The sequence below is a fragment of the Eucalyptus grandis genome, chromosome 2 (assembly GCF_016545825.1).
Source record: "Eucalyptus grandis isolate ANBG69807.140 chromosome 2, ASM1654582v1, whole genome shotgun sequence".
NCBI lineage: Eukaryota > Viridiplantae > Streptophyta > Magnoliopsida > Myrtales > Myrtaceae > Eucalyptus > Eucalyptus grandis.
In genome coordinates this window covers 2,736,376-2,751,136 of record NC_052613.1, presented here as the reverse complement: position 1 = coordinate 2,751,136, position 14,761 = coordinate 2,736,376, and the positions used below count along the sequence as shown (strand labels likewise).

Below are 14,761 nucleotides of genomic sequence, written 5' to 3'. Positions count from 1 at the left end.
AATTGTTTTTTCATTTTTTGTTTGTTGACAACTAAATTTTGGCGACCCAGTCATGTATTTATTGCATTAAAAATTAGAGATTAATTTTTAATCCCTAAGCAAAAATATTAGAATTAAGTTGCATAGCATATAGTTTTAGGAACATTTTTTTTTTTATTTGCATTGGATTGGCGACGGATGAGTTCGACTTGATGGTTCAAAGCTTTAATTTGACAAGTTGGACTAAGCTTACAAAGAGAGCAAATTGGCCAAAGCCCATATCCTCAAGTGTGATATTGCGAGATTATCTTTGCAAGATTTCAAATTTGAGAAAAGTCCTATTGCAATTTTGAATCTTTGGCAATATGTGATAAAATCGATGGAGAATACTCATTTTTAAAAACGAAATCTAGAAGAGATGTGGAAAATAAAAAGGAAATATTGCATTTGGAAAAATCTTCGTGAATATTGATTTGAATAAGAAAATAAAACCCTAATCTTTGGCCTTTAAAAGGGGCCGCATACGGAGAGTTGAGGGGGGCCATACAAGAGGGGGTTTTCGATTTCGTTTTTTCAGGGTTCTTTTTCGTTTTTTTGGGGTCAAAGTCAAAAGGAGAGAGAAACACGTGAGAGAAAATAAGGGCAATAGAGAGGTCGTTCATGCAAGAAGGAGCCGGGTCCTTCAACTTTGAAAAATTGTCCACCACCATCAGAAAAGACAAAAAGAGAGAATCCCTCTTCGGCAAGTTGGACATCTACACATTGAAGAAGCATTGAAGGCGAATCTGCGAGAAGATCGACACGCACTGGAGAGAGAGCGAAATATTCTCTCTCCACGACGCTGCCCCGCAAGACCTTGACTTCATCTTCGTTGCAGCGTCTTGGCGTGACTACCGCAGCAGCGCGACCAAGACCCCACGAGTCCCGCTAATCGGATGCCACCCTTGCCGACATGGTTCCATTGCTTCACTCGAGTCCTTCGTGACGCCGCCGCTGCCCGAGACGTGCCACCCCGACGTTGAGCCGCCCCCTGATTTGTGGTGACATCGCCTACCTCTGCTTTGCTGATCTGTCCGTTGGTTGCTACCCACACGCGCCAACGCTTCCAGCGCACCAAGACGGGCCCGCTTACGACCAGCGACGCTACTCGCTGCTCGCTACCGCCCAAATCACCTGCAAAGCCGATGATGAGCTGCTGTCCGTGTTCAAACTGAGCCTTGCCGTCCTCGTCGCCACATGCTGTAGCTCGCTGTTTGCCTTGAGGAGCCGGTTGTGATTCCGGTCCGATTGTGCAAAGTCCCAAATTTGGAAGTCAATATTCGGATTAGATAAAAAATTTGCCTTTGATTTCCGAATATTCTGTTTCCTTATTTAAAAAAGACCGTTGATGCACACGATCGAAGTTCATGATATATAGTTCTATCCCTAATCTCGAGTAGCCTTATAAATTGGGAAATCTTTTTAGTCTCACAACGTGCATATGATTGATAATCCGATTTCACACTCGAAATCCGAGTCGCAATCGCACAGAATATCACCAATCCAATCTCACGCTCGAGATTTGATTCGTGGTTTTATCTAAAATTGACCAATCCGATCCCATGCGCAGGATATGATTTGTCAATTTATGAATATTAATCTCATATCGTTTGATTTGTTGTAGTGTTATTTGAATCAATTTTATTTTCGTAAAAAAAAATCCAAAAAAATATTTGACTTAGGATTAGGTTTGTTTTCGAATATTTCTTGTTTTAGGGTTATCTTGCATATTTAGAATAGGGTTTTATTTCGAATTTTTAAAAATAAAAAATCAACTTAGGATGCTAGTTTTTTTTTTTAGATTGCACGTTCAATTATTTGGCAATTTTAGTTTCAAATTTCATAGAAATGAAAAAGGAAAAAACTAAAATTATGGCATTCTTTGCACGTCATTGCATATTAGGATAAGATTGCATGTTTAATTTTAAGTTTAGATAAAAATTTTAGATAGATTGCATTTTAGGTTAGAGATTACCGAGCTAAGATAATATCCCAGTTTAAATTAAGATTTGACCTAATCCAATTCTTAATATAAGTTGGATAGAATCTTAATCTAGCTAGATAATTTTTTGCATTTTTCTTAATTTCGAATTTCATGAAAAATACCAAAAAAAAAAATTATCTTAGAATAAATTCATTTCATTCTCTAGGATAAATTGCATGGTTTTCAAGAAAATCAAAATGCCATGTGCACGTCATATAGAATCAAGTTCATGAAATGCATGTCATTTAGTAATTATTGCTTGGTTCATTTAGTTAGAGATTGTCCGTCATTAGAATTAAGTCATTTGCTTAGATTGCATTGCATATAGGTTAGATTTTATTAAACAAAATAAAGTTCTTTAAAAAAAGATTGAGTGATTGCGTGTTAAGTAGAAATCATATTTAGAACTAATGATGTGAATTCTGACATAACATTGCAGATGCTTTTGTTGTCATGGATAAGTCTTGCAATTTATTCACTACTTTATATAGGTGTTAAATTAGTGGTTTGCACACCCACATGATTATGTCACATGTTAGGGAAGTAAATTAAAATCATTCAAGCTGTTTGCAAAACATTTTTTTCGAAATAAAATAAAAACGGTACCGAAAGGGCATTAGGGAAATCTAACGTAATCAAGTTCCCGAACTCACAATTTCACTATCCGTTCGCAAAAGTAAAGTAAATCTTTAGTTATTTTACTTGGGTTTCTAATCAACCCACCAAAAATAAATTAGTGACAACTCCTAATTGAAAAATCATTTTCATTTATAAACTTGAACCTAAGTCACGAATTGATATGAGTTTGGGAGAGTTTTATCTAGGTTTAACAATCCATTAGCCAAACCCTAGTAGTTCACTCGAAATTTGGTCGCGACATCTGTTATTTTCCTTTTGAATTTGTTTACCTTTGGATTTCTAGAGCTTTTGCCATCAAGATTTCTTATTCATCGGTTTTTCCTATGGGACAATGCTTTTGATTACTTTTTCTTCTATCACCTAACCATTTGTCTCATGGCAAAAAATTTCAAGTGTGAAGAATTTAAACCTAAAAAGAACTACATGATCTAGACGTCCAATTTTCCGTGGTCACAACTTCAATTGCAACCTTTTTGGGATAGTAATAGGCAAACCTTTTTTTCTCATCCCTAGGTTTTGTGTGCCTTGTTTTATTTGTATTATTATAAAAATCTTATCTAACTATACACAACATGTGAAAAATCATGGTTAAAAATTAAAGACTTTTGTGATTTGGTTTCTTGTTAAATCAGCACTTTTCAAGATAATCCCTTTTTTTAAATTTTTTCTTGTCATTTTCCTTTCGGATTTGTTTACCTTTGGGCTTCTGGAGTTTCACCATCAAGATTTCAAATTTATGCCTTTTTCCTATGGAAAAATGATTTTGATTACTTTTTTTCTCTGTCACCTAACCATTTATATTATGGCAAAAATTCAAGCGCCACGAATTTTAACCTAAGTGTGGTGCCATAGTACTTCATTTTCTCTTTGATATTAGAATTACTTGATATTGATGTCCATATTTTTGTGGTTGCAACTTTAATCGCATTCTTTTCATTTTACTGGTTTTTTCAACATTTGAGTCTATTGGTAAATTTTATTGCTTTTACCTTGAAATATTAATCACTTTTGGTGCTACATCAATGTCAGTTTGAATTGGAAGTTTATTAACTTTTTTCTTTTGGTGCGTATATTACAACTTGGTAAAATCCAAAATTCGTGAAATAAAATCTTGAAAAAAAAAAAAAGGATCTTCCCATGCAACTGACCTCTATCTACCGACCCAACCACGATACTCATGGCACCTTCCCTGAACGCAATGCGACAGAAATATCGCTAAACAACAAAACAGCGACATCCGACGCCCATCCTCGTCTTGGTCGGTCTTGCAGATCTCTCTGTCCCTCTTCCTCTCTCCGACATTACTCCATTTTCTCCAACCTCCGTCAACCCAAAGTCTTCTCTCTCTCTCTCTCTCTCTCTCTCTCTCCACCTGGAAAGGAAAAGTGGGGCAGGGGGTGTTGGGGTTGGGAAGTGGGGAAGAGATGTCGGGGAGAGTGGAGAGAGAGAGATGTCATTAAACATGCCATCAAGCATGGCAGTTCCTGGGACCAGGCATCACATCACCATGGCACTTTCCTGAAAGCTCTACTGTAACGTAAAGAAAGCAGGGGTGATGTGAGAAACGAGACCCGAAAAGTCAAGCATCGGTCTGTCGCTTCCATTACGCGTCGTGTAGCTGCTTTGAAGCTTTATGAGATCATCAGGTCGAATCGGAGCTCCCATCGCGCTCTTGCTCAAATCTTTCCCTTTTCTTCTTCTTCTTCTGTCTTCGAAGAGAACTGAGAAGGAATATTGATAACCGAGCATTTCTCAACCAGAGCCCATGAAGTCCAACGGAGCGAGGCCATCAATCGCTCTTCCTCTGCTCGCGCTCTCCTCGCTCTTCTTCTCTTTGGCCGCCTCCGACCCTCGAATCGCCGAAGCGGGCCTCCTCTGCGGGAACTCCACTGCGACCGTGGACTTCAACTTCATCACCGTCATGAAGGAGATCTCCGACAGCATCGTTGACCGGCGCTGGGGCAAATGCTCCATCCCCTCACCGCCGCCGCCAGTGTACGGCCTCGCCCAGTGCCTCGGCGACTTGACCGACACCGACTGCGTTCTCTGCTTTGCCAAGAGCGGGAACCGGATCCCCCGCTGCCTCCCCAACGTCGGCCGGCTCTACCTCGACGGCTGCTTCCTCCGTTACGACAATTACAACTTCTACAACGAGACCGTTGATCCAACGCATGACATGCTCAAGTGTAGCTCCAATTCTACGGTCCCGGCAGAGAGAGTGGCCGAGTTCTCGGATAGGGTGGACCGGGTGCTGAGGAATGTCTTGGCAAGCGCGGTGCTGAGCAAGGGCTTCGCAGTGGCTGGGGAGGACGGAGCCGGAGGAGTCGCTGGGGCATATGCTTTGGCACAGTGTTGGAGCACGCTTGATGCCGGCGGTTGCAGAGTCTGTTTGGAGAGTGCAACTTCGATGGCGAGAAGCTGCGCACCTGGAGAAGAAGCGCGGGCCATGAACGCGGGATGCTTCCTCCGTTACTCAACCACAAAGTTCTACAACGTCCCCGTTAGCAGAGGTAACAACTAGTCTCCCGATCACTGGTTTACCGACTTAAGAGATGGCTTCCTCGCCATTAAAGAAAAACCAAGAAGGCTTTCTATATCTACCGTCGTATATTGATTTTTCCAATTGTGGTTTCCTCCATGTTGGTCAATTAAGGCTTCGTTTCTTTCGTAGAAAATTCTGAAAAACGCTTTTTGAAAAGCCACTTTATTAGAAAATGATAATATTTTTTTATGTTCAGTTGAAACTAGAAAATGGGATAGAAAATATACTCCTACACCTTTGAGCACTTCTTTGAATGATATCTTTTCATTTTTTCAAAGGGAAAATTCCAAATAAAGACTAAATATCATTATTTTTTTAAATAAAGATATGAAGTGAATATTATTTTTGATAAAGGCCTCAAACTTGAAGCAAGGTTCGAAGGCTGGATGAGGGTGAGTGACCTTCACTCGGGAAAGGGTTGCCACCCTCTCCGCTTCGGCAAGGGTTGTTGGCCCTCACCTAGGTTCCAATACACTATTGGCCTTTGCCTGCCCCACCACTCAATGGGGCAACAACCATAAGTGGGAGAGAGCCCTCCTACCTATGTTTTTCTTTTTCTTTTTATAAGTTTTATTTTTTAAAAATTTCTTTAATCTAATTTAATTTAAATTTAACTTGTGTTTAGATGAAAATATCCTTGATTGGTCAGAGATTAGGGACGAAAATATCCCTAATTGGCCAGAGGCTAGGCTCTTATTTAAAATAACCATAACCACTTTACCCTTTATTTAAAATAAGGTCCATTTAGAGCCTTTATTCAAATTTTCTCTTTTTTTTTTTTTATCATAAAATATTGACTTTTTAATTATTTTTATTTTATTGTATTTTCTTTTTCTTCTTTTTTAGCCAATCGCCGGTTAGCTATGATGATGACCAACAACTAACCTCAAGTAGGGTCAAGCTCGACTTTTGCTAGATTGGTGAGTCTCAAGCCTTGTCAAGGTTGACAAGACCTTGGCATTGCTAGAACAGCAAGCTTGTCCCTTGCCCTATGGTTGATTGTTGGTCTAGAGTGATCAAGTGTTGAGGAACCCCCCAAAGGAAAGAAAAAATTAATTAATTAAAATTTTTTAAAATAATTTAAAATTCAATTTTAAAAAAAAGTAAAAATAATTGAGAATTCAATTTTTAAAAAAAATTATTTTTTATAAGAACAAAGTTTCATTAATCAAGGATTGTGTTGAGGACTAGAGCTCAAGTGTTGAGGCCCAAGCCCGTCTTTTATGGATGTTGCCTCAAGTGCTTGAGGCATAAGGCACAAGCACCAAGGGTTTGAGCTTGGCCTCAAAGCCTAGGTTGGGAACAAGGTCCCAAGCCTAGTCTCAATTGACCTAGGTTCTGATCTCGATGGACTTTTGCCAATGCATTAAAGACCTGGTCCTAGCCTCTATGGATCTAGCCCAACCTTGATGGACCCAACTTGAGCATTGGAGACTCAGGAACTAGCATTGGGGTTCCTGTATTCAAATGTACAATTTCGGGTCCAAGCGCCAATACTTAATATTATTTTGGAAAACATTTTTTGACTTTTTCAAAGAGAAAATCATTTTCTTGAATATAAGCATAGTTTTTTGTTGACTAGAAAAAAAAATTCATTGACTCATTTTCCTAAATGAGCTTAACGTCAAAAAATGTGGAAAATTTTTTCTTAAAAATTATTTTCCACAAAACAAATAGAACCTAAGAATGCGTTTGTTTGAGGAAAAGTGTTTTCTTGAAATTAATTTCCGAACTTTCACCCATTTGATTCAACAAAATAATTAATCAATCAGAAAATACTTTCCGATCAGGAAAATATTCATACATAAAATTAGGAAAGTGAATTCTTAAATTTAAGAAGGTGAAAACACTTTCAAAAATCTTTCATCTAGGGTTTTTTAATATTTTATTTAAAAAATCAATTTTTCAATTTTTTTTTTTTCTTTTTTTTTCCTTCTTCCTCCTTCATCGGTTGTCGAGCTTCAAAAATTGGCCACAAGTGTGAGCTAGTGCGTAGGCCGACCTCAAGCAAGCTCAAGCCTTGCTAGCCTCGCTACGACAACCTAGGATCTAGCAAGCTCAACCTTGCCTAAGGCTAGTCAAGTTGGCCCTCGCCAAACTGATGGCACCATGGCACTAATGGCCATTGTCAAGGCCCAACGACTTAAGGCCATTGGAAGAAATTAAAAGAAAAAAAAAAAAAGATAAAATTATTTTAAAAAAATGATTTTTTATGAGATTAAAATCATTTTTCAAATGAGATTTAAATACTATAAAACATTTTTAGTCACATATCACAAAACAAAGGAAAATTTACCATTTTCTTGAAAAATAATTTTCCAGGAAATATATTGTTTTTTCATGAAATTTTTTCCCATATAAACACATCCTAAGTATGATTTGATTGATCTAATGATTCAATGCTACTAGATTTTAGAATTTCTAATGAACTTGCTCATCTCAACCTGATGTTGTCTTTATTATTTTGTAGGGTCATCTAGGATCCGCATCACCATAGCAATAGCCTCATTGGCTGCCGCAACGACGTCGCTTGTTCTCATGGGTGCATACATTGGATGCAAAAAGTACTCCAAGGAGAAACGAGGTAATCAATCTAGTTCAAATACGTATAATGATCATCTTGGTAATTCTTAAACACAAGCTTGATGATCGAATTTTGCATTCATCCATTTTCAGTGCAAAATAGCCTCATGCAATTAGGGGCGAGCAAGAGCAAGTTTAGCTTATATTTCAAGTACGAGACACTGGAGAAGGCCACCAACTTCTTTGATGACTCGAGGAAGCTGGGGCAAGGTGGGGGTTGTTCCGTGTACAAGGGGAATTTACCCAACGGGAAGGTCATCGCAGTTAAGCGGTTGGTGTTCAACACGCTACAATGGGTGGACGACTTCTTCAACGAGGTGAACCTGATCAGTGGGATCCAACACAAGAACCTCATTAGGCTTTTGGGATGCAGCATTGAAGGTCCAGAGAGTCTCCTCGTCTACGAATATCTTCCTAATGGAAGTCTTGATAAAGTTCTTTTTGGTAAGTAGCTGGTTGTCGCATAATTGCATAACACGCTTACACAGTCATCGTTCAATGCCAAGAAGGGATCTACCCTTATGACAAGCATCGGTTCGGTTTGCATTCTCCATAACTGGCTTCTTGTATTGCGAGCAATGCTTTGATCTTATGATTTTCAAGTCGTAGGTTTCATAAATTTGCTCCATTGGTGTCTTGCCTTCTTCTATTATGTCTATCCCACTCCACTCTGCTTGTCTTTCTAGATAAGCTAATAGAATCCGTTGTTGCAGTCAACAATGCGACCCCCGTCCTAACTTGGGAGGAGAGGTTGCACATCATCATAGGAACAGCTGAGGGCCTCGCATATCTTCATGGAGGTTGTGGAGTGAAAATCATCCACCGAGACATAAAAACCAGCAACATCCTCCTTGATGAAAATCTCAAGCCGAAAATATCAGATTTTGGGCTTGTCCGATGCATTGCTTTGGATAAGTCTCATCTTAGCACAAGAATCGCCGGCACATTGTAAGAATGCATTTTCATTACTAGCTTGCTTGAAACCATAGTCAGCACCTTCTACCTCCTTAATCTAACAAGTTTGGCATGTCAAAGTGGTTTTGCATATCATCCTTCTCTTCACTTCACATCTTCTCTGGGCTAAGTATAGTTTATATCTAAAAGATGGTTAACTATGTAGCGGTTACATGGCGCTTGAATATCTTGTGAGAGGACAACTAACAGAGAAAGCCGATGTTTATGCTTTTGGGGTGCTGGTTCTTGAAATCTTGACTGGTAGGAAGAACAGCGCATACACACAAGGGTCAAGCTCGGTATTACAGTTGGTAAGATTGATTGTCCCTACCATCAGGATGAACTTAGACCGACATTGACTTTCCTGGCCACGCCACACTAGGATCTAACTTTTCTTTTGATTTTCCCAACAGCCCTATCGTTGCTTTTTGCATTAGTGTTAGCAATTTATCTTCAGATATAAGGGAGCCATGGAAATTTCATGATTGTTTTGCAGGTATGGAAGCACTACAAGTCAAATAATTTAGCTGCGTGTATTGATCCGGCCTTACAAGGTAAATTCCCTATCCTAGAGGCATCGAATGTGCTCCAAATCTGTCTTCTATGCACTCAAGCCTCCATGGAATTGCGACCGCCCATGCCTGGAGTCGTCGAGATGCTTCATGACAAAGACCGTATAGTCCCCCAACCGAACCAGCCCCCATTCCTCAACGCTAGCGTGCTATTCGACAAATCTAGTAGCAGAAGTTCTTCATGCACACATAGCTGTTGAACCAGCTCACGGCCTCCGAGGTCTCTTCCAGCTTGACAAGAAGCCCTCTTCCAGCTTAGTTGCATTGACCTTTTAGGATTGGGACCTTTCTTCTTCTTCTTTCAACTAATACAAACACTTGCCAACGAGTGATAGAAAACACTTTGCAAACAACTGGCAGTGCATCTTTTAGTGACGTCAGGGCATGAGTCAAATTATTGTTACTTGGTTAGCAGCATGTTTAGATGACGAGGAGTCCAATCTTAATTCGATAAATCATGGATATCCCCCAAATATATGAATCCAAGTGAGATGCGATTGCTCTGTTTTTTTCGTAGTTTTACGTCCCAATTGGAGAATCACACCATGTTGAGATGTTTTGATTTCATTAGTTGTAGGTTATGTGATAAAAGGAAAGAAAAAGAAAAAAGAAACAAATGTCATTCTGTTTTTTCATATTTTTATGTCATTTTTTCTTCTGTTTTTTGGTCCAAATAGTTTTATGTCGCTTCAAGATACGCGACTGTCTCGCCTACACCTGCTGCCCATTACTTTGGCACATCGTCGCATGCCCTTTTCTGCACTGATTTCACGAAAAAAATGATGATGAGGAGTACATCTGCATTTCCAAAGGTGATGATTGAGAGGGAAATAGCCTCTGAAGAAAGCTCTTCCCACATCGATCAAGGTGAAGATGGCCCTGAACCAAAAACCTCAAAAGAAGAAGGAGAACTCCCGGAGAGTGAAAATGTAATATTTGAATTTTTGACCAAGTCAAAGGTCAAAAGTCAATGAGATAAAAAAGGAAAAAGAAAAGGTGAATGGTGAACAGTGAATGCTCTGATTAATAAAAAGGGATTGAGATGCGCTTGCACCACGGCCCTTGCTAAGCCATTAACTTCGATTCGCACGTTCGTAATTGATCGTGCCCTTCGTTCGTTTAATTGAAGTAATATTCAAAGTTAGGGCACAAATTCAAGGTTAAGTAAATTTTAAGCTTTAAGGAATCATTAAGCTGCTTTTGTGTTTGTGTGCGTGCGTGTGTGTGTGGGGGTGTCATGGTGGTAAAAATTTTAGGTTTTCCACGCATGATGCATAGTGAGCATCCAGTGATTTTGGGTCCATATTTTGATGGCTTTCGGCTTGATTTTGGATCGCCCAACTTAGGGTTCTTATAGTACGTTGAAAGAGCTTTTTATTGACTATAAGTACAATTGAAATGAAGTTCAGTGGAGAGAGTTAAAGCGTGAGTAAATTTTGCGCTTAAGCTCTGCATTGCAAATAGCTTTGAACAATCGCTTCAAACAAGTGATTTGTGGGTGCATTTGAATTATTTTGTTAGTGTTTAAGCTTAGTTTAATCGATTCATAATTGAGGTAATGTTTTACTTGATTTTAACTTGTTTCTCGCTTATTTGATGGGACCGCGAGTTTGACGATTCAAGTAACATTTCTTATTTGGTCGTAGATGTTCCTAGGTGAGTAGTACTATCCCTTATTTACCCAAGTCTTACAAATGATAGGATGATCTATATTATAAGTTAAAGAAGCATTATATGATTTGATACTCCTTTGAACATTAAAAAAAGTGGTGCATAGGGCATAGTGAATGTGTAAAAATTAAATTGAGCATTTACTACCCTTTTGTCTATTGGAAATGGCCAAGTATGTTTTGAACATAACTTGAGTTGATTGTTATGAATGGTTTGCAAAACTATGTTTTGAGAAAATTTTTATGAATGATGTTTCGAAAGGTTTTACATATCAATTTGTGAATTGATTTATGAAGAATTGTGGAATGATATGAGAAATGTCTTGTGAAATGTGTTCATTTTGATGAACAAAGTTTAGAAAGATTATTCATTTTGTTTTGTGAAATCAATTATTAGTATTGATCGTAGATTTGATTGTCGATATTGGAGGATGTAGGTTTGGTGCTCAATATCACCATGAGCCCATTGGGGGGCTTGTAGGTATGCATATTGGGTTTAGGTTATTCCTCTAGGCCAAGCTTCTGATTTTGTAGGTGGAGACCTTGCCAGGGAGGAATGTTGATCACCTTGTCACCAAACGTTGTATTGTGACTATAATTTGATATTAAGCAAAATATTGGTCGATGGATGGATCATCGACGTGTGTTTTAATATGAGATGAATCAATTAAATAGACCATTGGCATGTGATTTTGATAAGATTGATCAATGGATTTGACCATTGATATTTGTGATGATTTTAATGAGTATTTTCTGAATTATGTAAAGCTTGTTGAAATAAAATGACACAGATGATTTGATATTTATATTAAAGTATTGAATTATGAGTTTTTGGTATTGTTATATATAGTATATGCATGGTGGTTTTTCGATCTACTTAGAAGAGATATATACTACTTATTGAGCTGTGATTGCTCACATCTCTTTTTTTTTTCAATCTTTTTTTGATTCTTATTAATGATCTAGTGTGAGAGCGTTATGAACTAACACTTTCAAAATGGGGTTTTTGGGTTTAGTTTGGAGCTACATCTTCTAAGTGAAAGGTGTTGCGACCTCATTTTCAGCGCTCTATTGCGCGGGCGCGTGCGGAGGCTAATGGCTGGCTAAGTCTATTAGGCTTAGTCAGAGCTCTCCCAAGCCTACTAATTCACGACTTATCATATGAGTTTTGAACATGCAATTTAATTTTAAATAAGAGTGCCACTAATCAATTTGGAGTGAATCGATTAGAAACCCAAGCGAAATACTAAGAGAATTATTTCACTCCTGTGCAATCAGAGAAACTAGGATTAGGGACTTGATTAGACTAGTTAATTACTAATGCCATTCTAATACCTAATCTTGTTTAAACCCTAAGGTTTTTTTGGATTTTCAAGGATTTTTCCATGCATTTGTGGAGAAAAATATATTTTTGGTCTTTTACTACTTTTTGAACATAAAAAGTATTGTTGGATCTTTTGGATCTTTTTTTTGAAATATAAATTATTTTTTGACTTTTTCTGATTTTTTGGGAAAATGTAAAAAAAAAAAAAATTTTTAAATTTTTTTTTATTAACATATTTTTATATTATAATAATATAATATCAACGACCTGGGTCGGATTTCCGAGTTGGGTCCGACCAGGGTCGTTGAAGCTGCGGCCTAGTTGGGCCCTTCTGGTGAGCCCAGTCTATGACCAAAAAATGGGGAAAAGGAAAAGGAAATGAAGCCCAACCCACAACCCAGAGAAGTTAGACCCAAATCCTAAAAGGGCAAACCCGACCCATGGTTTTATTTGAACTTGGCGCGAGAACCCAACCCTAGCCCGAATTGCGACCCACGCCCGACCCGATTTTGCAGCCGCTACTGCCTCTTCGTGGTTCAGCAGCCGCGACGAACGACGTCGCCCGCCCGCCACCGCCGTCAGCCGAAACGCAGCTCGACCAGCTCTCTCTCTCTCTCTCTCTATTTTCGCAACCTGGTCGGCTGAGACGGCAGCGTAGCTTGCCTCGGCCGGGCTATCCACCCACTCAAGCGCCGCCTTGGCTAGCCTCAGTTGCAGGCTTGATCCTTGGCCGAGCTGTCATTCCAGAGACTGTCCTCACCTTCGGCGTTTCTGACCGCATGAGTTACGGCGACGGCGGCAACCGGACACCTAGAACAAGAAAAAGAGAAGCCAAGTAAATTGTGAAAGGGGAGGAAGGAAGCGGTAGCCAGCGATGGCCCCCACCTGGTATGGCGGCGACGCAAGCACGGTAGGGATCGGCTCAGCATAGGGATGGCGTCGAGAGATCGGAAGATGCGACGACGAGGTGGGCAGTGAGCATCGGGCCAGCGAGCTTAGTACGGCGGGGCTCGCGGCTGGTCGTCGGGGCAACAGCAAGTGACGCCGCAGCGGCGACGGGTGGTCGGGATGAGTCTCAGCCTTGATTTCTCTCTCGAACTCGCTCGCAGATCTCTCTCCAAATCTGAACCCCCTCCGCCCACGAGCTCTCTCTCTCAGATCTCGGCTTGCTTGCTCTCGGGCCTCCCCTGAAGTCTCTCAGGGGAAGTCCTGAGCTCGCGGCCTCCGATCTCTCTCTGTGTGTCTGTTGCCTTCCCCCCTGACGCCCTATTTATAGGCAAGGAGGCCGGTCGACGGAGGTGCTCGGACCACCGGTCCTTCGCGCTCCGAGCGGCCTCCCCCGGTCGAACCGGCGTCCCACCTGTCGAGGTGTCTCTAGCTAAGCCGCCTCCTCTACCGCATTGAAGAGGCATCCCCTCCGTCTGCGCCGCTCCACGTGCGTAGCCGTCTCCTCCTCCATCCGGCATGGCGCGCGTCCGGCCTCCTCTGTGCGTGAGTTGCAGAGGCAAAAGGAGGAAGAAGACAAGAAGGAGGGGACCGGGCCAAGAAGAAGAAAAAAGGGAGTGGGCTTGGGGCCCGTGCGGGAAAGAACAAGAAGACGGGGCTGGGCTTTCACGCCCAGCCCCATAAGAACCCTTTTTTTTTTTTTATTTTTTATTAAATAAATTATCTGAAAAAAAGTGAAAAATAAAGGAAGAAAAAAAAGGAAATAAAGCTTAATAGATGCAAATAAAAATTAAGACCTAATTGATACGAAAATCATTTTTGTTAGGGCTAGATTGATCTCTAATTCTTTTATACAATTTAATCCTAAATACTTAGTCAAAATTTAGGTATTAACAAAAGACAATGTGTCATCCCCATTTTCTGTTAGCTTTTGGGGTGTGACAGAAAATGGAGACAAAGAGGAGGAAGAGACTATGGTGGATGCTAAGAAGAAAAGCAAAGCCCCCATCACCATTAGTCTCAAGAAATGCAAAAACATCATATACTTTGGGCATGTACGCCGTTAATTCATAATCATATATTGCAAATGCAATATGAGCCTAAGATCCAACTTTTTTGAAGTCGAATCCCTTCATGAAGAACATCACTCCTAGTATAGATCATGTGAGGGGAGGGAGAGGGAGTAACTTGGAACTTGCGAATGTTCAAGTGGCAAAGCTTGTGGTGTTGGGACTTGTCGACTCTTCAGCAATGTTCTCGCCATTTTTCGATTGCTTCTGTTGATTGGCAGAGCCATGAAACCCTAGTCTTGTGGAGAAGATGAATAATCCCTTCTCTTCTCTTCCTGGGCGTCTCTTGATTTGCGAAAGATGAAACATGCTTTTGGAAGCGAGCATCTGAACCTTCCAAATTTCTTCAAATGTTTACATGAATTTTATTGATAACTATTAATTTCTTTATATATATGATGATGATGATAGAAGTTCAATTAAGCTTGTGAGCAATCTAGCTGAAGATTGATGAGCTTGA

The 14,761-nt window shown here is 40.0% G+C and overlaps 1 protein-coding gene across 1 annotated transcript; it reads left to right on the top strand.

Annotated features, from left to right (window-relative positions):
• Nucleotides 1–4,406: 4,406 nt before the first annotated feature.
• Nucleotides 4,407–9,492, top strand: LOC104434260 (cysteine-rich receptor-like protein kinase 42). Its single transcript, XM_039306029.1, has 6 exons — nt 4,407–5,151; nt 7,654–7,767; nt 7,860–8,210; nt 8,480–8,714; nt 8,887–9,031; nt 9,217–9,492. Exons 1-6 carry the CDS (start codon nt 4,407–4,409, stop codon nt 9,490–9,492), a joined length of 1,866 nt encoding a protein of 621 aa, XP_039161963.1.
• The last annotated feature ends 5,269 nt before the right edge of the window (nt 9,493–14,761 follow it).